The 24220-nt window shown below is 37.6% G+C and overlaps 1 protein-coding gene across 3 annotated transcripts in view; it reads left to right on the top strand.

The window, feature by feature from the left end:
- The window catches only part of MINDY4 (MINDY lysine 48 deubiquitinase 4), a 71928-nt gene that overhangs the window by 2764 nt on the left and 44944 nt on the right, over window positions 1-24220 (top strand). For 2 of the 3 annotated variants that reach the window (XM_062621344.1, XM_062621346.1), the window contains exons 3-10: window positions 1416-1624; window positions 4837-5095; window positions 6150-6568; window positions 17039-17097; window positions 17314-17423; window positions 18596-18712; window positions 20510-20598; window positions 23605-23706. In XM_062621344.1, coding sequence (XP_062477328.1) covers window positions 1416-1624; window positions 4837-5095; window positions 6150-6568; window positions 17039-17097; window positions 17314-17423; window positions 18596-18712; window positions 20510-20598; window positions 23605-23706 — 1364 coding nt within the window. The remainder of the gene's footprint in view (window positions 1-1415; window positions 1625-4836; window positions 5096-6149; window positions 6569-17038; window positions 17098-17313; window positions 17424-18595; window positions 18713-20509; window positions 20599-23604; window positions 23707-24220) is intronic. The other variant, XM_062621345.1, reaches the window with a different exon arrangement.

The following is a 24220-nucleotide window of genomic DNA, read 5'->3' as shown; positions in this document are numbered from 1 at the left end:
CATCTTTCATCTGGTTCTGCACTGCTGTGGATACATCAACAGTTCTCTAAGGAATGGAGAGCTCAACATGTAGGTGAGACTGCAGCTCGTAGGATGAAGCCAAGAACCTGGCAGTTCATAAACCCTTCTACAAACTGCAACCTCCAGTAAACCAGGAGCAGTTACTCATGTTAGTACTTTTTCCATCATTTTGGCTAGATTATTCAATTGTGGAAGTACCTTTACATGGTCATTTTTATTTGCAACTTTATTTAAGGCCTGGCAGACAAAATTATACTTCTAACATTTATTATTCTTTGAAATGCAATATAGACAGCAATATTTGATAAGAGGGACATCAACGGATGATTTCTGTGAGGATGGAGGCACAGACCCAGAGGTAGAGTGTAAGCTGGATCATTTATTGCAAAGATTACACGATATTTTTTATGCTTCCGAGCTGGGCCCGTGCCTCCATCCTCACAATTTCCATTTCCAGTTCACTCATGACTTAAGGCACCACAATGCTTTTGGTAACCAGCATGAGGCTATTCTGTAATAGATGACTTCAAAAAGATCTCTCAGTGTAGCCCATAAAAATTACAAAACAAAATTGGAAGGGACCTCAAAGACCAAGATCATCCAGTTCCAACCCCCCTGCAATGGTCAAGGACACCTTCCACTAGACCAGGTTGCTTAAAGCCCCATCCAACCTGGCCTTGAGCAGTGCCAGAGATGAGGCAGCCACAGCTTCTCGGGACAGGCTGTGCCAAGGCCTCACCACCTTCACAGGGATGAGCTTCTTCCTAGTATCTCATCTCCATCTCCCCTCTTTCAGTTGCATCTCCATAGAAGGCATTGTAGTGTATTTTAATTTTTGTGTTAGTTTTTTTCTAAATGAAGCTCTCATGTATGCATGACACACTTTCCAGAGTACTGTTGAACAGCAGTGTAACAAGTTGAGTGTTGGCCTATAATTAAAGAGCTATCTTATGCACGTGTTAAGAGTTCTATAATCCATGCTTCTTACCAAGTAAAGAAAGAAATCACAAATACTGAAGTCAGTCACTAAAAATCCTTCTTGTTCATTCTACATTCTCCTGAAGTTGACCAGGTAACATTAGAAAAGGTGCATCCTAGCATAGTCACCATACTTTGCAATGTTTCACTAAAATAAGGAATGATTGTTAGCAGGTTGTGTTTTCTGTATCATGCTTACTTCATTTAACACAGCAACACCTTCAAGCTCTCTATATTGCCCAGCTCACATCTACTTTCTTGGATTGTTTGGACAGTCATCTATGTGATACACCCACAGGCAGCTAACCCTAAAAGTAGTTAATATATTCAGCTACTGTACAGGTATAAAAAGAATATCCTTAGACTAACTACCAGTGTCAGTAGTCACCAAGAAGTTTATTTCTTTTTTTGGACAGGCAAAGGAGAACCCACTGAAAACACTTCTTGAAATTATTACTAACTACTTCCTTGAGCACCGTGGGACTTCCCGAAGCATCAGTTCGAGTTCTGCTCTGTCAGCCCCTCAAAGTAAGAGCTCAACATCCCACCAACCCAACTTATCAGACGAGGATCACGTGTGTGGGAGTGCTACTACACTCGATGAAAGCAGAACTCAAGCCCACAGGTAGAGTCTTCTCTCTCTTAATCTTGTCCAGACACTATTTTTTTTTTGTAAATTAAGTAAGGTAAGTAGTATTACAAGTTTTATCATTTATACCTTTGGCTACAGTACCTCTTAATAGTTATCCTATTAACACAAAACTTTTAAGTTTCTATATTCTTAAAATCCCCTATGCAAGCCACCCTTTCAAAAAGCATTTATATTCCCTACCAATTGCAAAGACTGATAATTTCAATTACATCTTTCAGTCACTGAAAGATGTAATTGACATAGGAATTTAAGCTTTAACGTCTTACAAGTTGGAAGTGTTCAAACTGATGCATACTCTGATGAGAAGCTAACCACCTGCACTCAAAACTACAGGTATATTCATGCTTTATATAGTTGAAAGCAAAACACACTATGTTAAATTCAGTCATTACCAACAGTACAGGCTATTTTCATCTTGCAAAACACCTGGAAACACAAATAACCAAATATTCTGACTGTACTTGTTAGTGCCTCACAGTGGATTAACAGCCCTAACTGTGCTGCAGTATAATGCTTTTAAAATGGGCACAAAGGAATAATTCATCTTCCCACCCCTCTCAGGGAATTAACTTGATTTTATTCCTGATATGAAACACAGCATGCTCCAACTAGCTAAATTCTAGAACAAAGAAAACCAATTTTTTTTAAACTTGATGCTACCAACTGAGAAACAACACTTGAAAATGAAGCAGTTCAAAAGGAGCTGCTTCTCTTTTTCAGATACAGGAGCTTTTAGCATGTTGACAAGTGATTTTCCGTCTCCCTGACACTATCCCACATCACACTGCTTCTGAGCTTGCACATGCCTCATTTTCTCCCCTTCCCCAGACACTGCAAACTGTTCCGTTCCTCCTGCGAGCCTCTCCAGTGTCCGCAGACTTTTCTTGCTACAGCAAAATGCTTTTTATGGCGGAGGGACACACTAACACCCCGTGTAAACAGCAGCACCCAGCACAGTTAAACGACCAACTCCCGCGCCCTTCTACCGCCAGCAAAATAAAGCCCCACTCCGCTCCGTCCCGCCGCCCCCCCCCGTATTGACTTGCAGGTTTCCATATAAATCCTGTGAGATTTTGTATGTGCTTTCTTGTTACTTCAGAAGCACCAACCTAACTGGTTATGTCTTCCCAAAGTGGCAGATGACAAAGTTGGCAGGAGAGGCAAGGAAGGAAAAATGGGCTGAGTGGGTGTGACGGGGGAACATGGGTTTCAGGGTCTGTCCTGATAAAAATCAGTATTTGTAGCTGATTTTTCTTTCGAAACCAGCAGAGAACCTGACCTTCACACTCCTGGGCAGGTGGCTCCATTTTTCCCTTAGATCAGGTCTCATTCCAGCCATTTTGGTGGCAAAGCGGTAGGAGAGGGCTGCAAAGCTTCCATAACAGTAACTGTCGTGGGTAGGTGATGAGTTAGCTTGGTCATGTCTGATTTTAGCCCACAAAATGGACCACTGAAAGAAAAATCATGGGAACATGCAGCTCTGTGATCCTCCCAGACATTTCCATCCCCTCTGGCCAAGGGTCTGGCCCCTCTGCCTCTGGTCAGGCATTAGCAGGTCAAACTGCCAGTGCCTGAAGTTAATTTTAATTTCAACTGTCTGGATAATTTTTAATAATGCTTTTAGGAGTAGAGAGTATAACCAGACAGGTACTCTTCACTTGTTACTTGTTAAAGAGTCTTCTCTTAAGTCAGGTCTTAAACTCTTTTTGAATGTCTGTAACAGTTTAAACAATCTCTGAGCTGAACCACTGCCCTTTGGCAGTGAGAGGTTACACGGTCTTAGGTCAGGAATAACAGTCCTCAAATGCTCCTCACAGAGACTTATCATGCTGCCTTCAGTTACATATGCACCATATCTTAACAATACAAGGCATACTACTTCAGAAACCAATTTTTAACTGGTTAAATGAAAGGAATATTTTTGTGGTACAAGGTGCTTCAACTCGTGGAATTTCTTTACTAATGGAATAGGATGAAGGAAAAGATCCTAAAGTGAAAAAACAGTTCAGTGACAGTTATCGTAAAGAAGGCTAACATTTTCAGGTTACACAGAATATAAATTTGCAAACTGACCTAAAGAGGTCTCAGTGAAGTGGGGGCTACTCAATAAAAGAACTTCCATTTAGGAGTAATCTAATACTATGCAGGCAGTGAAACAGATCCTGATGAAGAAAGTTGGACTCATCATGATTTCTTAGGGGGTCAAATGATGACTTTCTTTTTTTCTTAATAAGAACATGATTTGTTAAAATATATTTCTAAGAAAGAAATGTGTATAGTGTTGTAAAAATGGAGTTTCAGATCCATGGGATACTCACCTCCATTTCCGAAAAGCTTGTTTATAGCATTCTATAGGAAAAGGTGCAAATGTGTGAACTACACCTTCTGTTGCTGCCTGAAGAAAGAGGCTAAAGAATATTAAGAGGTCAGATGACAGCAGCATAGTAACCTGTTGCCAAGGAAAAGCACATATCATGGAATCATAGAATACTTAAGAGTTGGAAAGGAACATAAGGATCATCTAGTTCCAACCTACTGCCATGGGCAGGGACACCTCACACTAAGCAATGTCACCCAAGACTCCGTCCAGCCTGGCTTTGAACACTATCAGGGATGGAGCATTCACTTGGGCAGCCTGTTCCAGTGCCCCACCACCCTCACAGTAAAGAACTTTTTCCTTATATCTAACCTAAACTTCCCATTTTAAGTTTGAACTGAAATACAAAAGTATATTTCTTACTAAAATGTTACACATTTGAACAAAGAGTGAAAGGGGCCAGTAGTGTCAGTCTTAAGTTAATGATAAAAAGAGATGTTAGGAAAAGTGTTACTAAATTTTCAAACTGCCGAAACACTGAAGACGGAGGAGTAATGGGAATGGCTGGTGGTAGCTTAGGACCTGTTTGATATGATCTATATAGTGTGCTTTCTGTGATGGCATGGTAAATATCAGAAGCGTAAGATTAAAACATTACAGATATTGTAACCAATTGTGACACATAAATATGATATTGAAATAGTGTCCTGAAGGCCTACATCTAGATGTGAAAAGTGATTATATTTGAGTACTGTTGCTAGATAACATGTAACTTAATTTAACAGCAGTGATTTAATTGAGAGATGTTTTCATTGATTTTATTGTGCATGATTTTGCTGTTTGAAGTTTGCCTTTTTCTGCCTTGTAGATATAATGTTGAGAATTCACTAGATAAAATCTTTCCATCCAGAAAACATCAACACAAAAGTGAAAAATGCCCCACAGGGGCAGTACACAACAGTCAGTTACTCTCTGATGGGGATAAGAAGTTACAAGATAGTCGAGAAGATTTAAAAGCAGCAACGGTTTCTGAAGAGCTGAAATCCACAGTGAAGGAGAAGCCAAGGCCCAGGTCTAGTATCATTGTCAGAGGAATGATGGCCGGACCAATAGCAAGTTCACCAGAGGTGATTTTCAACACTTATAAAATACGTGGTTTGGCCATAGATTTTGTGTATAACCTTTTGTGATAAAGTAATTTGCAAATGATCATAAAATTACTTTTACATGCTAATCCATTAAATTGGCAGTCTGAAAATACGTGGTTAGAGAAGTGTTTTTAGTTAATGCAGAAATTCCGACTGTTTCAGATATAGCTACTGCATGCAAGTACCCTCTGTCTGTCTGTGATCTTAGGTTACAGGATTTCTTTATCAATTTTTTTGATTCTTGGTACCTCTTGATGGATTAGATTTTCCATTTTCCTAGAAAAATTGTTTTTGTCTTTGTGATATCTATGGCTTTCAAAGTTTCTTTAGCCGCTGTTATCACTTTTACTATTTTTTAAATTTATTTTTTTTTCCTTCCCAAAATCCCACATTTAATCAGTAGCAATTTCAAACTGACAATTACTTTTAGTTAGAAATATGTTTCTAAATTGGTCCAATCAGACAATATTCCATCAGTAAGTGCTTTCAAAACAGTTCTAAAAGTCTTGCCTCTTTTTCTGCATGCTGCTTTTATCTGGACAGGAACTTTCCCTGTGTAAAATTAGGATTGTAACAATATGAACATTTTTGTTCTTATTTTTTTTTCACAATTTTGAAGTTATAATTTAAATAATACCGAAGAGAATATGGAAGTTAAATTAGTTGGATTTTTATAAATATCTCTGATTTGGAAATAAAGACTAGATACCTGTGGCGGGAAATCTGTCTACTAAAATGCCTTTTTTTTTTTCTGAGTTGGGTACAACCCCTAAATTAAGGTTTTGGGAGTTATTTTGTTGATGTTCGTTGGTAAAAGAAAGCAGTTTTTAACAGTGTGTAGTACCTTTAATAGTGCTCAAATTTAAGTAAAACTGTACATCTGTCTTTTTTATAGTTTAAAAAAAATCTGATTTACTATATAACCTGATTTCTAGCAATAAACAAATTTCTTAACTCAGAAATCAGTGATAGAGCTTTCCTTTGTTTTCATGTTCATGTAAATTGCTAAAATTTTAATGGTACTTATTTCTAGGATCTGCAAAAAAGGAGGCTTTCAAAACGATCCACTAGCATAAGCAGCACAGCACAGTTCAAGGCTGAAGAACATGAAGGAAATGACCTGAGTGTCCCAGGTACTGATTTTCAAGAAAGCAAAGGATCTTCAGCACAAGTAAATACAGGGTTCACATCAAAGGCTATGTCAAGTTTACACACAAGTTCAGCCTTTGAAAAACTAAGAACCATTCCCAAAGATACAGATGACTCTTTTGCCAGTGTGCTCACTGAAAGAGAGAGGACCAAGACAGAAGAAAGAAAATCACTTCCAAGCTTTGGTACAGACAGCAATGAGAAAAGCCTTAAAGTGAGTGCCCCTCACAGACATTCAGGGGCTGGAAGAGAGAAGAGAGAAAGATTCTTCAAGAAAAATGAGAGTCGGTTGTCAAGCCATAGGTAAGAATATTTGTAAGACTATCATACCTAAAAGGTTGAGGAAGTCTGATGGAGGACTAGGATTGACTGAAATACGCCTTCTGATTTCACTGAGGGGGAGTGGCTTGAAGAGATGAAGATACTGAAAGAGAATTTGATTTAACTTACTAATTTTTGACATCCCAAACCACTCATGACTCCTTTCTTTGTTAGTGGAGGCACCCTGGAAGTGCTGTTTTCTGTTTACTGCTTCAGAAGGAGCTAGTTACTAGTTCAGACTTCAACCAGACTGGATAAAATTCTTTGGGAAGACTGTGTCTGACCAAGAAAGCTTTTGTACTAGCTTCACTCAGCTGTAGTTGGACACGCTGACAGTTCCTAACTTACGGAGCAGTAATTGTGGAGTACACAGAAAACGGGAAGCTGGACTGAAAGGGAACTCCCCCAGTGTACTGTTTTGTGCAGTGTACTGTGGTACTGTGCTCCATTGCTATAGTAAATGACTTGTCCCTGGGAGTGTTCCAAAACCATGTAGACAAGGGACCCTAGTGACATGATAGTGGTAGATTTGGCAATCCTAGGGGAATGGTTGGACTTGATGATCTTAAATCAACCTAGTTGATTCTGTGATTCTATGATTCTATTTGAAGTACTTTTCTTCCTTCCTTCCTTCCGAGGACTGGTTTGTTTTCAGCAAGAACAGAAGAGGGAGCTGTTTCCTAAACAGAGTCCACCTAATCTGTTTTCAGCGTATAATGAGGGCATTCCTGCCAGACGATTTGAGTTAAAGCCAGTAGAGCATTTGAATTCATGCTGAGCTCTGAGCTCCTGAAAACTCTCACTGAAATCACTAGGGCTGCTGATACTCCCGAAGTTAAGTGGAAGTAACAGAGAGTGGAAGGGAGCCTCCGAATAAACACTGATCATTATAATATAAGGCCTGGCTCTTGCAAGATTTTTATATCCCTTTGGCCAAATCCTGCAGTGTTTGAGAGCCTTTCAGGATTTTGCCAGAGTGCTTGAGCATTTCGAGGCACAAAAAATTACAATGTCTTTTTAAATTAAATTTTAAATTTAATTTTAAAAAATTATGTGGGTATTTGTCTGGATCCTTTTCCATTCTCTGTTAATACCCGACACCTCTGACATAAATGCTAATCTAAGTATTTAGATGAGTAGCTGAAAATCTATATAGGGTTAGCCACAACTAGTTCATTCCGAGGCACCTCCAATTCTATTTTTGTTTCCTGTAGAAAACTGAAAATATACAAGTGTTATTTTTCCTTCCATTTGCTGTACTTTTCAATCTCTTTTCTCATATGCAAAAAAAAAAAAAATGCACACAGGCAGGACGCATTCATTGTTTCCATATGAGAAAAAAAATAAAACCACTGCCACGCTTCAAAAGACTATGTTATTGTATAAATGCTAAGTAGCTGAGTGGGCAGAAATACCTGTCTGTATGTATGTCCTGGGGGAATACAGGTCCACGGTATTTTGACTCACATGTTTTAATGAAAGAAATGATCGTGCTTTTTTTTCATCAACTATCAAATTCTTAGCTACTGCATGAAGTGTGTGTGGCTGAGAGGCCAGATTTATGTCTTGATATTTCAGTCTTATAGTATCAACATGAAGCTAGGCCTCTGAATACCTTATTTCACATAGAAGTTTGTCCTCATTACAAATTGGAGGTTCTTTCTTCAAATAATTTTGATTTCTTGACTTGGATTTCTGTGATGACCCATATTAAATGTTTACCTGCAAAGACGGCCTTTTAACCTGGGAGAGCCTTGAATGGAAGTGGGGAAAGGTTCCCTGTTACTTAAATATCTTGAGGTGGGGTCAACCCTCCCTTGAGCAGAGTGGTTGGACCAGATGACCTCCAGAGGTGCCTTCCAACCTCAACCCTTCTGTGATTCTCCTTAATGCTGAATCCCCTATAAGGAGGAAGTATTTAGCATTAGCTGAGTACACAGAATAAAGAATGAGGGTCTGTATTGAAATGGAATTAATGATCTTTAGGAACTGTAAACAAATAAACAGTTGTTAAATTTGATGCCAGACCTTGGATTAAGATCTTTCTATTGCTTTTCCAGAAAAACCATGGTAAATAGTGAGTTATTTGGGAAGGCTAAATAGTGTTAGAAGGTCAAGATTTCCCCATGTTCACTAGCTTGAACAAACAGAATTGGGGAAAGGCAAGCAAAACCACTTCACAGCAGTTGAGAAAGGGTTCTTTTGTCTCAGCTACAGAGGCATACTACAGTTGTTGCTTATGCAGACTTTGAAGTAGAAGAGCTCTATGAGTTTTCCATGTCCCTTAATTCTATCAGTGTGTACTAGTGATGTGGAAACCCTCCAGTTGTCAGCTGGATAGTTTGTGAGTAAATCTGGGCTGGCCAGCTGCATTTTGACTGGGCAGTTCTGCAGTGTAGTGGAACCACATTATGCTGAGTTAGATAGATACTGTCTGGAGACCTCAGTTTCACTTCTGGTAGTTAAGAAGATGAACATATTGCCATGTTTGAACTTTTAGTTTCCCTCCCCAATTTCAAGAAAAATAGCATAGAAATTACAATCAGAGCACTGAAAGAATAAAAAGGTATAAAACTGGAATCAAAGATCCAAGGGAACAAGAGGTCTTAGCAATCAAGACCTGAAGTTAAGGATATTTTGCCAATTTCATAGAAATTAAAAGGGAATGGCTATCATAAAGGCAAAACGAAACGTGAATATTGTTACATTAGAACAAAAATTTCCTCCTGCCATTAGTGAGCAAAAGCATACAGCAGTGAATTCCATTGTCCAAAGGCAGAGATCTGTAATACAGTTTCAGGAGCAAGGTAGCTAATTGATTCTTCACTCATGCTTTCGTTGTGAACAGTCACCCTACTTATCCAGTTCTTCTAATTGCATCTGCCATACCCTCCTTTGCCTTGCCATCAGTCTTGGCTACAAAACTGAATGTGAGCTAGTGGTTTCCTTTCAGAAGCCTGCCAGTACAGATGGGTATTTCAGACAGGAGGGACAGTTTTATGACTGTGTAGCTTGGCTTCAGATGCTTTTTCCAACCAAAACCTAAGTATCTCTGATGCGCTTCATCTCCACCACCAGGAAAGTAACTGCCAGTGAGTTCAGAGAATTTCTCTTCCTACAATAGTCTCTCAACTGAGTTCACCTTTGCTGAGCACTCTTTAGTGTTTCCCAAAATATCACTCATTATTTGGTAATAAGCCTTTTCTGTAGCAGTGCTCTGCATTCTAGCACAAATAGGGTAGGGTTAGTGAATTGCCATAGATACCAAGTTCCTTAGTGGAACATTGCTCATATTTCATAGAATCTTAGAAGTTACAGATGGAAAAGACCATTTAAGGTCATTTGTTCCTATGGCAGGTTACTCATTACTCTCTATATATATTTGCTGTAATACTTTTTCCAAGGGTTTGTCTTGTCCCGTCTTAAATGACTTAAGTGACACCTCTCCCCTGAGAATATATTCCAGTATCTAGCAGTCCTTAGCCTGAGGAATTTTTCCCTTATATTCACGTTACATTTGATTTTTTTCTGCCCTATTATCCATAGATGACATTAGTTTTTGACTGATCTTTCTGTTCCTTGCTACACATTTGCCTATGTTCTTGTTATTCTAATTCTTCTTATTATTCTAATTCTAATTATTATTCTAATTCTAATTATTCTAACTATTTTTCATGTTCCTTTAGGCATTTTTTGTCTAAAACTTGTATCATCTGCTTGTGTTTTTATCTTTCCTGATCTGAAATGTTGCTGTTGTTTTTCTGTTAGGTTGTATTGATTTGTTTTTCTTCCATGTATTTAAGGACTCGTCTAACTTTGTCACACTGTGATTCTCACTAATACAGGGTAAGAACAATCACTTTCTACTCATGACATGATTCCCAGTTTTATAAAATCATATTAGCACATTTGTCACTGCAATTTATCACAAGTATATGCCTTCTTACCTACAGTCTCGAGCACATTGAATGCAAAATGTCTCCTCAGTGTTATAGTGTCTCTTCCTCCAAAATGGTCTTTGTAGTATCATTCTGAAGCCAGTTAATCTTCTATAGTAAGGCAATATGTGTTCCTAGAGAAAAGTTGTCTCCCTTCAACTCCCTGCATTTCTATGTAAGACTGACAAGGAGTGAATGGCTTTACTTTGCTTTCTGAACTACCTATGTCTTTCTTCACCCTGAATTGAGACCAGTACAGGTGAACCCATTGTATTACTGAAAATTCCTGCCTTTTCCCATTTACATGTTCCATCAAAAAGTCTCTGAAAATTCACTTTTATGGAGCTGGGGGATCCTTAGAGGAAAACAAAATACTAGTTTCTTAAAAGAAATCCTTTAAAGCCTTTAAAAATATTTGCAGGGTTTTGGGTTTTTTTGGTATTCTTTTAGATACCTGAGACTTTCAGAATAATATTTTGAAAGTGCTGTGGTCCTTAAAGTATTAATATTCATGCTTTCTGTTACTAACAGGAATAAAAAAGCTTATTTTGTATGTGAGGTTCAAACCTATACCTGTCACTTGTACATGATTGACTACCTAAAACTGCCAAGATCCTCTCACATGTTTTTATCCTGAATCATTCCTGGCCTCAAGCTTTGCTCATTTACATTAGAACATTAGCAGAGAATGTTGGCCATGAATTTCTGAGCAAATTCAGAGCAGGATTTGAACTTCCCTCCACCAGTATAGCCAACAAAGCAGAGCACAAGCAGGAGGTTTCTGGACTGCACTGATGATAACTTCCTGCCACAGGTGATCAAGGAATGTTTTCCTGTGAGAGTGGAAATGCTGGAACAGGTTGCTTAAGGTGTCTGTGGTGTCTCCATCCTGGAGACAGTCAAAACATGGCATGGCCTTGAGCAACTTACTGCAGTGTAACCCGCTCTGAACAGAAGGTTGGACTAGCTGAGCTCCAGAGGTCCCTTCCAAACTGTTATTCTGTGATTCTGAACTCATGACAGAAATAAAAGCGCCAAAGCAGCTTCCCTCTTTTAAATATGGGCTACCACTGAAACAGGAAAATACAGTGCCTAATGAAGGTTAATATGTGAACGTTGGATTTCATAAAGAATACTAAGCAACATTCCAGTTTTAATTGTGATTTTTTTTTCAATAAAATTGAATTTCTAACTCAAAGGAAACAGAGTTCCAGCAAAGTTATGTAATGTACACTATTTACCCAACAGTTATGCTTGGCTCCAGTCTTTTCTACTATGCATTTTGGTATAAAAATAGGTTTTCTAGGAGTAGCGAATTCTGTATTGTTTGCCCAGTGGGCTGTAATATTTCACTGTTATATACAAAATCAGTGTGTCGGATGAGATTGCTTTGTCTAAAATTATATCTGTCATTTTGGTAGTAATAAAATTTTATCCTGTGAGATGTTGAGCAGTTCCCAGAAGTACTCATCACCTTGATAGCTTATTCTGTGAAATGAAGTCTGAGCTCAGATAGCCGCATTGGGGAGCCTGTTTAAAATCAGTCAGAAAACCCCAACTGATTTCAGTATATGCAGGCACGCTCAGTGACATGCAGTGTGTATGAGCAATGTCTGAGGAATTCATTACATTTTTCCCACTATGAGAGGAAGAGGATGTATTGGGCAATAGTGGCATTTCTAGGAAATAGGAGTTTAGTCAGAGTGCAACATTTCAGATAAAAGAATGGAAAGGAATGCAGGGTTGGAGCAGCCTAGTAGTAAATTACCTTTGCATGTTTCCTTCCATCTTTTTCTGTTTGTGATCTGTGCGTAGCACCAGGCATTGTCCTTAGCCTCATGAAGAAGCACATGGCGTCATCTCAAGCTTTTGTCAATGCTGTGGTGTGGCTTTATAGGCAGGAAGCCCAGTAAGAACAGCGCAGTCGGCACCTTCCCTGAGAGACTACCCAAACCCTCCTGGGTTGTGCTCAGCTGCCAGCTGGGGAGTAAGTCTTTATTTGACTCTTGCAGTTGTCAGTCAGAAGAACAGCTGCCAAACAAAATGGGATTATCTTTGGGGAATATGGATTTAACTAGCCTATGTGCAAAGAGAGAGAGAGTTTGAAGTTGCTAAATCATACAGTAGTGAAAACCTTTAAGTATCTAGAGTTGCATAACACCTTTCATAACATAATACTTGGACCGGAAAAAAGAATCTAAAATAAAAGTAATAAACTAAACTATTGTGACTTTTGTTTTGTGCCAATGGATTTATGGCATCATAGCGTTCAACATAACATCTGTGTGTGCTGCCATTTGCCCTTTTAGTATTTTTCCAGCACCCCATAGGAAGAGGCACTTTGCAATTACTGGAAATGACAAATGGCATCCTTTATTTTTGGAAAGGATGTAAAACTGGAGACGTCCAGCCCATTGCCTAAAATGCATTCAGTCAACTGAGAATTTGCCTTGTTCATGCAAACACAGAGGGGCTCTAGGTCTTCTCAAATGTAAAGCAAGAACAGACAGTGCATATCCTGTTTCAATGGTAGAGCTTCACACCATTTCCTTTCACTGTGTCTACATACTAGCATTAGGAGAGTATGGTAGGAAGCAGCATAAGAAATTACCTCCCACTTAAAAAGCAATCAGTTGTTTGCAGGTAGCACAAGGAAATATTGTCCCCTAGTGTGTTACTCTCCCTAAGATTACTTTACGAGGACGTAAAACCTCTGTCTACAGTACATGTGCTCACCAATAGGCTGTTACCCGTATTCATCTTTTTTTGTACGATAAAATGAGATAAGAGAACTATCCTGCTCCTCAGTGTAAGCTTTTGTCTTCTTCCAATTTAACACTTGATATTAACTTTGAGGAAGAGAATTTATTTTGCTAAAATGTGTCAGGTTACAGTGGTTTGAAATATTAAAAATCTGAGGTTTCTGACAGGAAATGTAAGGCCACAAAAAGTTCACATCCTTAAAAATAAATGGCCTGAAAGTTGAAGCCCAAAATCAGACAGAGTGGGTACTTTATGTATGACAAAACACCTCATCTAATATGAACTGATAAAATATTGAAATCTGGGAACCTTTCTCAATGCCTTACGTCGTGTCTCTTAGCTGGTATCTTGTAATCATCTTTAATGGAATCTTAGCTCCCTGTTTTATTGTACTGATGCTTGTTTATGTTGCTGTCAACTGTTTTGAATTGGTGAATGGTCAGTTCACAAGAGTGGGTACTGTATTTCTTGAAAATTCCAGTGTGGGGATTTTACACCAAAAAATCTGGTAGACAAGAGTATGAATGAAAAAGCTACACTTTTATTAAAGTGGGTCTGGTTTTGTAGCTGGAAGATAAATATTCATTCACTGCCTAGGAGAGAGCATTCTGTTCAGGTGAGCCAAATTCATCATGCCATTCAAACCATCTTGTAGCTCAACCTGTGATTATCATCATATTTTTTTCATATACAAACTTTCTCAGCAAAGATGTAGTTTTCGTGAGTTTTCACGACAGTGACAACTAAGAAAATTCAGCAGGACGAATGCAGATTCATAAGTGAGCTTATTAGAAGTGCCTCTTTCAATGGCAGGTTTTTCATTTGCCTTTTTCATATCTGTCAATGAGCCATCTTTTAATGAGTTAATTTTTCATACTGATAATGTGCCAGTTGGGTCAGATGCAGGTCTTAACTAATAGGGCAGTTTGGAGTAATTAAGTGTGTGAGCTCTGTTACCTTTGTCAGGCAGACCTGTGAGCATGGCAGAATTTATATTAAATCTTCTTGACAAGGTCTTTCTTCCACAGAAATATGTTGCCTCCTATTGATTATTTCCATTGCTTCTTTACAATTGCTTTTAATAATTCTGTTTTTATAATCTTGCCCTAGAGCAGTGTCAACCTGCAGTGAGTATAATAGCCTTGTTTACCCCTTTGCAAGTAGTAACAGAATCTAATCATTTTCTTACCTACTCTGCAGATCTTACTCATACACCAAGAATGTCATATATGTGTATGGCATAACAGCATGAGACTGGATGATTTCATTGTGATTTCTAGGCATCCTTCTGACCCTAAAATTATTATGCAGAAAAGACGTATGTCCAGTAGAAAAGCTTTTGTAATCAGGCAGTGAAAGTAAGTTTTACCAACAGCCAAAGCCACTGATGATCAGTGTTTATTTTTTAAGCCACTTTGCTTATTTGACCTCCTGCATACGGCAGTATAAATAGGAAATTGAGGAGTATACATGCATTATTGTTCCAAGGAGTGCTTTCTCTGTGAGTTCAGCTATTCTGCATAAATTCAATGTTCTGCAATGCATGAAGACCAGATAGGAATGTTCAAATATTTGGAGAAAGTACTGTATAGTATGTTTATAATGAAACATATTTTTTTCCTGTCCCATTTTTCTGCCATGATGGATGGCTTCCCCCTTCCTAAATATTCTGTGTGGTTTTATGTGTACAATAAATTTTCCTGGAACAGTAACCATATGCTGAAATGGAAATTGCAATAAATGTTCCGACAGTGTTTTGAGAAACATGAGTTCCCCTTAAGGAGGGAACCTACACCTGCAAAAATACCCACTTAACCAGAAAGCACCCTGCATCAATCTTCAGTGTCAGCTCTTTCCTCAGCTTGATGGGAGTTCTCAGCCTTGAGAATTCAGAGCATTTTGCATCCTGGGCTTGGTCCTTCCTGGAATGGGTGTAGAACCAAAATCATTTAGACTTTCCAGAAAGCAATAATATTACAAAAACTGGTGCCAGGTGAGCTATATATGAATTGTACTGTAGTTTTCATTTATAGATATTTTCAGGTAATCTATACTGAGGAGAAGTGCTTGGGGCAACAATGAATCAAGGGTGCTTGTAGGGAGTGATCTACATGCCTAAACATAGGCATATAGTGCTATTTGGGACTGTAAGGTAACCAAGATATCTAATGAAGGTAGGAGATACGATACGGTACCTATAGAAGACCCAAGCCATCCGAAGCTGCAACTGAGTCCACATAGGATCCTGTAACCTGTAGTGCTGCTTTCTTAAGTGTTAGGAGTTCTGTTCTTCTCAAACTACATTAAAATGGGTTGACCTAGGAAGAAACCATATTCTCTAGGAAACAAGAAACAATAGTGTGTGATCTCAGACAAAACAAAAATGTGGACTGTGGTTATGTCTAAGAGCAGTTAAATGACATGAGTATTGGCCTGAAAAACATTTTACTGGCAAATGACTGGGAGAGATGAATATACTAGCAAGTAGCTAGCAGAAAGAAATCTCAGCTGAAATTCAATATTAGCAAAAAGCAAGGGGAGAATAGATTGTATTTTAAACTATAACACAGTCAGCTATATTAAACTCTGTATCACTTTAAAAGTACTGTTACATTCACTGAGAGCTCAATACTGCTTGTGCCACTATACAAATTTGCTCTCAGTCCTCTTATTTATAGTGACCTGCTGGACTTCCTACTTATTTTTACCACCCTATTAATGTGGATGATTCATTTCCATTCTATCTTTTCTGAATTGTGGCCATCCACATTTCATTGCATAAATCCTTTATAGAGAAAAAGTGTTTCTTTTCTCATAGTATCAAAGACTATCACTGAGAAAGGTGCCAGAATGCTTCTAGACTGGGGAAGTCCTGAGTGTGATATGTCTGTATTCTGGTTTTATTAATCTTTCACACACTGAAAAAGGAAATTAAGTTAATGGAAAATATGTGATATGACAGTAGTTGTTGCTATAATAATCTAATATCATGCATACAAAGAATGTTGCTGAGGAAATTATTACATACTACTTTTGAAAGACTGTCAGTGTAATACCTTTTTTCCCAAAGCAAAAACCAATGATGCAGTATTGCTCTTTCAAAAGAAAAAGAAAAAAAAAAAAAGATGGCCATTTTTTTTTTTGCAGTAGTTATTTGAAACTTTAACTTGGTTATGAATTCATTTTAGTACAAATTTAACAGGAAGAATAAACCCACCTCATCTCTGAAAACCTAGCATTCTGTTTAAATTCTGACTTCACAGCCAAGAAATGCTTAGTCCTTTTAGTAGTTGTTTATATGATTTTTTAACCTGTTGTTTATGCAATATGTATAATTAAATCACAAGGGCAGTTGTGAATAACCGCCACATATAAGTGAATTAGAAAAGGGCCTTGGTAAAGGACTTCAGTCTAGCGCCTATTCCCACTTATATTATTTGGATATTTCAGTAAGTTTAATGACTAATTTGAATCTTATCCTGATTCACACTCGGGGATGTAAATTTTCTTTTCTTTCCTGATTCTTCAAACTGAGAGGCAGTCAAATATATGTGAATATCCTTACTTAAAATGCAGGGCAGTCTAAAATCCGCCTCTGTGTATGAGCCTGCAGGACCTGACATATACAAAAATCACACAAATGAATAAAATATCTTTACTTGGGCATACTCCATGTTTCTTCTTGTTTATTCAAACAGCTTTTTCTCATTAAAAGTGAACATTTAGTCATTTTTGATTAATTTTCCTGTAGGAGGTCTCCGACATCTACTTGCTGTAAAGAAGACCAGATGAAAGATGTCCTAGAATTAGGTAAGTTATGCCAAGCTTCAGTTTGGCTTTTACCATCTTATTCCTCAGAACAGCTGTAGCCAAATACATATGAGTCGCTTCTTTTGTAACTTTTAGTTGATTAAGAGAAACACATGAAAGTGTTAATTCTCATATTCGTGACCCCCTGGCACTGAGCTTGCTGATGGAAGTGATTTTTCTCATCCAACACATTATATGATTTTTTTTTTCTTTCAGTTGATGTTGAGGCTGAAGAAACAACTGGAGAAGTTATTAAAAACCCGGATCTTTCAACACTGTATATGCTCCAAGTAGTATCAAAGGCAATTGATATTTCTCTTGCAAAAGTAAGACTAACAATGATTGTAAATACAAATAGATGTGTGAGAATGTTATTTCAGCCGAGTTAGTCAAACCTGCAACAGATTACTCTGTGCTGCATGTTCGTGTGTGATTTAACATGTGCTGTATTCATTCCTGACTATACTCCTTATTTGGCATTCAGGACTAAAAATAATGTAGGGGTGACATTTAAAATTCAGAAAAATAGCAGAAGAGCATGCCAGAATGCATCAGCCCACTTGAAGTACAGATAATAGCTTTAATTAAAGAAGCTTGCATTGTCTTATTAGTGCCTGTAATCAGATATTTATGTGCTTATCATCCAGTCCTTTTAATTGACAGTGGTTCAGAAGAAGTTTGTTATTCCCCTATCACTGTTTCTCCCTTGCTTATCTTCCTTATTTTGAGCAGAGATTATTACTTTTAATATTAATATTACCATTATTACTTTTAATATTTTCCTTCCAGTTCAGACAGAGGAGAGAAAAAAACCCTCAGATTAAAAATAAGGAGGGTGCCTTCCAATTTCTTTGCTAGATCAAAGAAGCCCGAGTAACTGTACAAACACTGAATAGCCTGTGCTTATGTACTCTGCTTTACTTTAGCATTAATGCAATTTATTCCGTTTAGCTATTCCTCAGTAGTAGTGGTCTGCAGGTTTTCAGGCCAAGATCTTGATTTGGCATATGCTGATGTGCCATCCGACTACAGCAGTCAAACTTTTGAGTAACATTTATCTTATACCAACAACTTTAACAGGCAAAACAGGATGCCTTTTCTCCATGTTGTGTCCAGTAGGGTCCTTTTTTTTCCCTAAGGTAACCATTAGGAGGGGTGGCTTTACTAGCTGTTAAATTTAAGGGAATATTCTGTAATGCTTCCATGTGAAACTGTACCCCAGACAATCTGCATAAAGAATTTCCTATGCTGAGCAGCACACAGCATTATGAGTTGAAGGAATATTGCAGGAAAAGGAAAAAATTGCTCCTTTTCATTTGAGTGTTACTATTTACGGTATGTATGAAACAGAAAAGGGTGGTTATAGTGAGTTAGTCATTAACCTTCCACACCCCTCCTTTCCTTTCTACAAATTTCTGTAAGAAAACATACCTGTGATTTGGATTTTATTAAAAATAAGAACTTTTTTCTTGTTTCTTTCTTTTTTTTTTTTTTTTAGGAGTTAAAAAATCTTTTGTTTGGCTCTAGTCTTTGTTGCTTCAGTGAAGAATGGAAAATACAGAATTTTACATTTAATAACATACCACAGTTAAAATATGGCATTGTGCAAAAAAAGGTACTGTAAATTACTTCCTTAAAGTGATCTTTGCTTTTTACACTGAGTTTACAAAGGCTGTGTGTTTCAGCAGTTTAAAAAAAAAAATAAAAAATAAAGGTCTTCTAAAGACTCTTCTCTTTCTTTGACTTCTCTGGTTATCACTGGATGATGTCACCTTGTCAAGTCCCGCTGGGAGACTTGAGATGGATGGAATATTTCTGAGGGAATCTTAAATTAACTGCAGAAAGTGTGCATGTGTGTGTGTGTGTGTGTGTGTGAGACAAGGAGTTATTTGTAGGGAGAAAGACAAGCCACTTCAGCTGAAAGCTAGTGGTGGTAAAAGAATAAAAGGGTGTAAATCAAGAGTCGAGTTTAAGAGAAAAAGTGTACATGGGGGTCGTGTTTAACAAGCTTAAGATGGAGCTTGATCTGTCTCAGAATGGGGGACATAGAATTGCCTGCGGTTCCTGGGAAATCACAATGATATTTTTGCTTCTTAAAGATGTAGGGGTCAAATGATGGGGGTCACATGATGGGGGCCACATCATTCCTAACGTGAAAGGGAACAAATGCCCCTGCAGTGTCACTGGGACCAGTACACTGTAACTGCTGGTAGGACCACCTCTTTTGCAGCCATGTTTCTGTAATTCTGGACTGCAGCCACAAGATGCCAGCTCCTCCATAAAATAAGGTTTTCATCAGTTCTAGGCATTATCTACCTAGTGGTAAAAAAACAGCGTTAGAAAGGAACCATGACAGTAATGTTCAGTGGTCCATAGTAAATGTTACTCACTGGCCATTAAGTTCCCTACTATAAATTCCACAAGAAGAATAGTAAATCAGCATGTTTTGCTCAGATGTGTTTATTTCATATAGTTAATATATTCCTCTTCACTTTTAAATTAATTTCAGTTGAACAATTGTTTGATTCTCTTCTGAATTAAGTTACTGTGGTGCTATAAGAAGATGTTTAGAATGGTTCCTCTTTTTTGACTGAGAGGCTTTCCCTAGTGGACTGAAATAATCCTTGCTTTTTTCCTTAATGTATTTCAGATGATTCACTCTTTAGTTATATAAGTAATTATAGAGTTAGCGTGTGTGTAATATAAATGACAAAATGGCAGGTATCAATACCTATTTTGTGATTATAGGACATTTATTTTCTGGGTTGCATACTGTGCATACTGCCTGTATCTGCAGGTCCAATTGCAGGTCTGATGCTCTACTTAGGACAACCTGAGAAATAAAATCAAACCACAGACTCTCCAGAAAACTTGCTGGCTGGTCCATACTTTCTTATCATTGTTGTTTTTTCCCAGTGAGGTAGATGGCTAGTGCAAAGAGCTATACAAAACACCAAAATCTTTGGTTAGTGATTCAAGTGGGAACTTGAGAGGAGGCACAATGCTCAGAGGAGGTAAAAGAGCAAGGCATATTTTCACCATTTGGAAAACAGGTTTGATTTCTCTTGGGGATGTTAATGTAAGCTGTGGCTCAATAGGGATCAGGAGATCTTTCATTTGTTTGCATAATCACAGAAAAGATTTTAAAAAGACTTTTCTTTGATGTTACAGATGTCTAGGCATTTTCAGGAAAAAAATAGGTGGAAAAATCAATACCAGTTAGTAACACTGATTTTCATTGGCTTGCAAAAAAAATGTAATAGAGTAAGAGAGAGCATGACAAAGTCATGGATGAAAAGACAGATGAAAGAATAGCTTAAGCCTGAATGGAAGGACATGGATTGCAAAAGTTTTCACCAGCATCAAAAAGCACAAATTGTTTTGCTCATGGAGTGTCCATTATTCCCCTCAGGGTGGCCCATGTGGAGTACTGGCTGCAGTTCAAGCTTGTGTCCTACAACGGCTTATTTTTGCAGACAGTAATAGGAATAAAGACATTCGGTAAGTCAGCAACTGACAACAGAAATATTTTCCATACATAAGTAGAAATTTATTTTTCTCTGCTGCAGCCATTCAGGAGCCTTTTGAGTTTGAACTTGTTGAACTTCTCTTTGAGAGAGAAAGTAGCATATGATTTTCTTTTATTTACTTCCCTTTCAACTGCAGTAATTTAGAGGTTGATGTTTTATTTGTATAATTACTTGCTTGTGATTAACCCAAGAACCTCTTAAAAAATCCAACAGCTTGAATTGAGGCCAATGAAAATTATTTAACCTTGAGATCTCATGGAGATGTAGTTTCAAAGAAAATCTGTTGAGGGTTTCAAAGACCATGAAATTTATGCAGGTTTTGACACTCAGAATCTCAAGGAGGGTGAAAAATTAAACTTGCAGCTATAATTTTTTTTCTTGCTACTGTGTTCAATCTTTCATAGTTGAACTCCATAATAGAATTTGAATTTAAATTCTGTGTGTATATTTTCTACTTACTTAAAGAAACATCATTAACTATTGCTGGTACCAGGGAAAGTTGCTTGGACTGCTATAACATTAATGTACTTGTCACTTTGCTAAAGGAGCAGGGGTCATTCAATCAAATGCTAGAAAATAATGTCTAAAAAGTTTACTTTTATTACCAGATTTCTTGTATTCACCTTTTGTTCTCAGTAAGAAATTAAGTCCATTATGAAACAAAAAAAATTCTCTAAGCTTTCCTGTGCTTACAGGCACAGTTTGTTGTACAGGCATAACAGTATTTTACTGGTTTATGCGGCCACCACCTTGTATTATTTGTGGAATTATACAAGTCAGAAGAAAAGCTTTCAGGCTGAGATTGTTCTTGAACTTCATTATTTTGCAATGTAAAAATGTTCATCATGTGTAAAAACTCGCCTTAAGTATACACTTTCCTGCTTGGAACTGTTTAAGACAGTGACAGGGTCTTTGTTGATTTTCCTTAGTTTTGTCTGACTGGCACTTAATGTTTATTAATTGTTTGGGCTTTTTCATCAATAATGGAAAGAAACAGGCGCCTGTAGAACTTCATTATTTGCCTTCAACACCCAGGATGGGAAGTGACAATTAACCAAAGGATTATCAGGCACTATAGGATCTACACATGTGTCCAGGTCCAGGAATGCTGGTGCGTAGGCAGTTCTGGTACAAGACAGCTAATAAGCCGTTAGGAATGTTTAAAACCAGGCTTAGAGTCTATTAAATAAATACTGAAAGTTTTAATGTTACTGCTGTTGGCTAGTTATTAGTTTCACTGATGGCTTGTGGACCCCAAGACACAGGCTAAATAAGATGCTATGAATTCATCACTTGAAAATTGCCTGTTCCTTGAAGTCACCTAAAGGCAGTTACCATAGGCTGACAAAGAGATAGGGTTAGTGGTATAATACCTGTGCAGAGAGTAATGTGAAGTTAATTCTACAATGTTAAGCAGTTCAGTTTTTTTCTTCTGTTCAATTCTTTCAGTACATCACATCTGTCCATAATTCATATGAAGAGCCTGCTGATGAGAGCACACTTTTTTAAAGTGAAAAAATTAGCTGGCAAAATTTTATTAGTCTAATACAGATTACGATGGGAGTGGACTTCAAGGCAGATTGAGGCTCATGTCCACATAAAAGAAAAATTCAGAAACTTCCATGCAAGAAAATCAGCACGTTTAGATTTTAATGCTAAGGAATCTCCACAAAATTCACCAAAGAATTATTTCTGGTGTGAAAACCAAGAATTTGTTTCAGAATGGAGAACAGCTTTGATCATCTACTCCTTGGTCCCTTTGAGTCTCAGGTCATCCTTAGTAAAAATAGAGATGTTAACCTTTTCCTCTTTCAACATTATTCAGTGATCGTAAATGTCATAAAATTATGTGGCACCCAGATAAGTTGATTGAGGCCAGATTGTTTAAACTGTAAGTGTCCCAACTCCTGCCAGCTACAACTGATCCTGTTTACATGGCAATATTTGCCTCTCCTATTTTCCCCCTGCTATTATATACACAGTTTTACAAGATTTTGCTTTATTCGTGAGATAAACATTTTTCTTATGATATGTTTGCCATAGGCAAAAACTTAGGCAGGCAGAAAGAGAAGTCTCAGAGCTTGAAATGACAGGATTAATATTCCTTTCTAATTCTTACCTGAATTTTCAAATTATGAACAACTTCACAGTAAGTGTTTGACTTCAGGCTTCTTCAACAGTCAAGAGATAATTATCATGTGTCTGTACTCTGCTGCGTCTCTCAGACACATAAATTAGTTGCTATGCTTCCCATAAATTTCTGAGTGTCTGCATTAGAACACAGGCAGAAATTAGAGAACGTTGTGATTTTATTTTTGTACTTGAAAACTCTCACCAGTTATTTCCCATATCTCACACCCTTCAGAAGGAAACATTCTCTAAATGAACATTATATTCAAGGCAGACATTGAACTTGAAAGTCTGTTTAATTTTTTGATGTTTGGTGTTCCTTGTTTAGTCTTGCAGATTATTAGATCTTTTAGTCAAATGCTGGGAACAGGTTTTGACATAATCTCCCATGCTGGTAGCACTCTAAGACTGATATTATCTGAATTTCAAAGACTGCCATTCTTGAAGCCCCTAGAGAACATTCCAGTTCTGTGTCTTCCAGGGGCATAGATCTGTTGTTCATTTCTTCAGGCTCATGGATGTTGGGTTTTATTCTTAAATCTTCCAGTTTTCCATTATGTGACTTGTTTATGTGACTGTTCAACACATAGGGTTTTTTTTTGAGTGGGCCATCCCAGTTGTCTCTTTCTTGACTATAGAAGGAACTGAGATACCTAAGCTGTTGTTTTCTGGGGGTACTTGCTGGAACCTCATGATTAGGCATTACAACACCTAGTCTCTGAAATAATGCTTCATAGTATACTATGAATCTGTGTATACTGTAATTGGGGTAGTTTGCCCTCTAATGAGTAAGCTTTCCAACACACATTTTGGTACTTGACTGTCTCTTGTATTTTCTGGACTATAGTTGTCTTCAACCATCAGAAGTTCACAGGACCAAATGCCTTACCATGGCAATTGCAGACATATTGTGGCGTGCAGGAGGCAATGAAAAAGCAATTGTAGCACTGTAAGTAGGGAAAGCAGTTTTAATTATTGAATAATGCTCCTATACTTGTGTCTGTTATATATGTACACAGTTTATAAAATGAAAGTTTTGCAAGGTGTATTTATGCAGTCTAAAATGGTTAGGGAGAAATGCAAAATGTCATTTCTGCTGTCCCAGTAACTGGAACAGAATAGTCAAATTCTTTATAATTGCTGTGAAAGATCCTGTGGATTTCATTGATGCTTAGGATTCCTCCTCATCTTTACCTGATTTTTCCAGATGCAGCATTTTGCTCCCAACAGTTTTGTATTGCAGGATATTCTATTATGGGTGGAATTAATTTCATTATGCTGTAGATGCCTACTAGTAACTTAGTTTATGCTATGCAATTCCGTTCCTTGTACACAAGACATCTAACTTCTAGATTGCTGGCTTCGGCTGTACTGGATCCTGCACAGTATTTTTAAGTGAGACAGGTTTTGTGAAACGAGGTGATTTCTTCTATTAAATCAACTAAGATAGCCGTAAAATAACA

The sequence above is a fragment of the Pezoporus occidentalis genome, unplaced genomic scaffold (genome assembly GCF_034315485.1).
Source record: "Pezoporus occidentalis ecotype Australia unplaced genomic scaffold, CSIRO_AGI_Poc_V1 ctg23, whole genome shotgun sequence".
Taxonomy (NCBI): Eukaryota; Metazoa; Chordata; class Aves; order Psittaciformes; family Psittacidae; genus Pezoporus; species Pezoporus occidentalis.
Note: the sequence above shows the minus strand (reverse complement) of the source record. Positions and strands in the feature narration are given on the sequence as shown.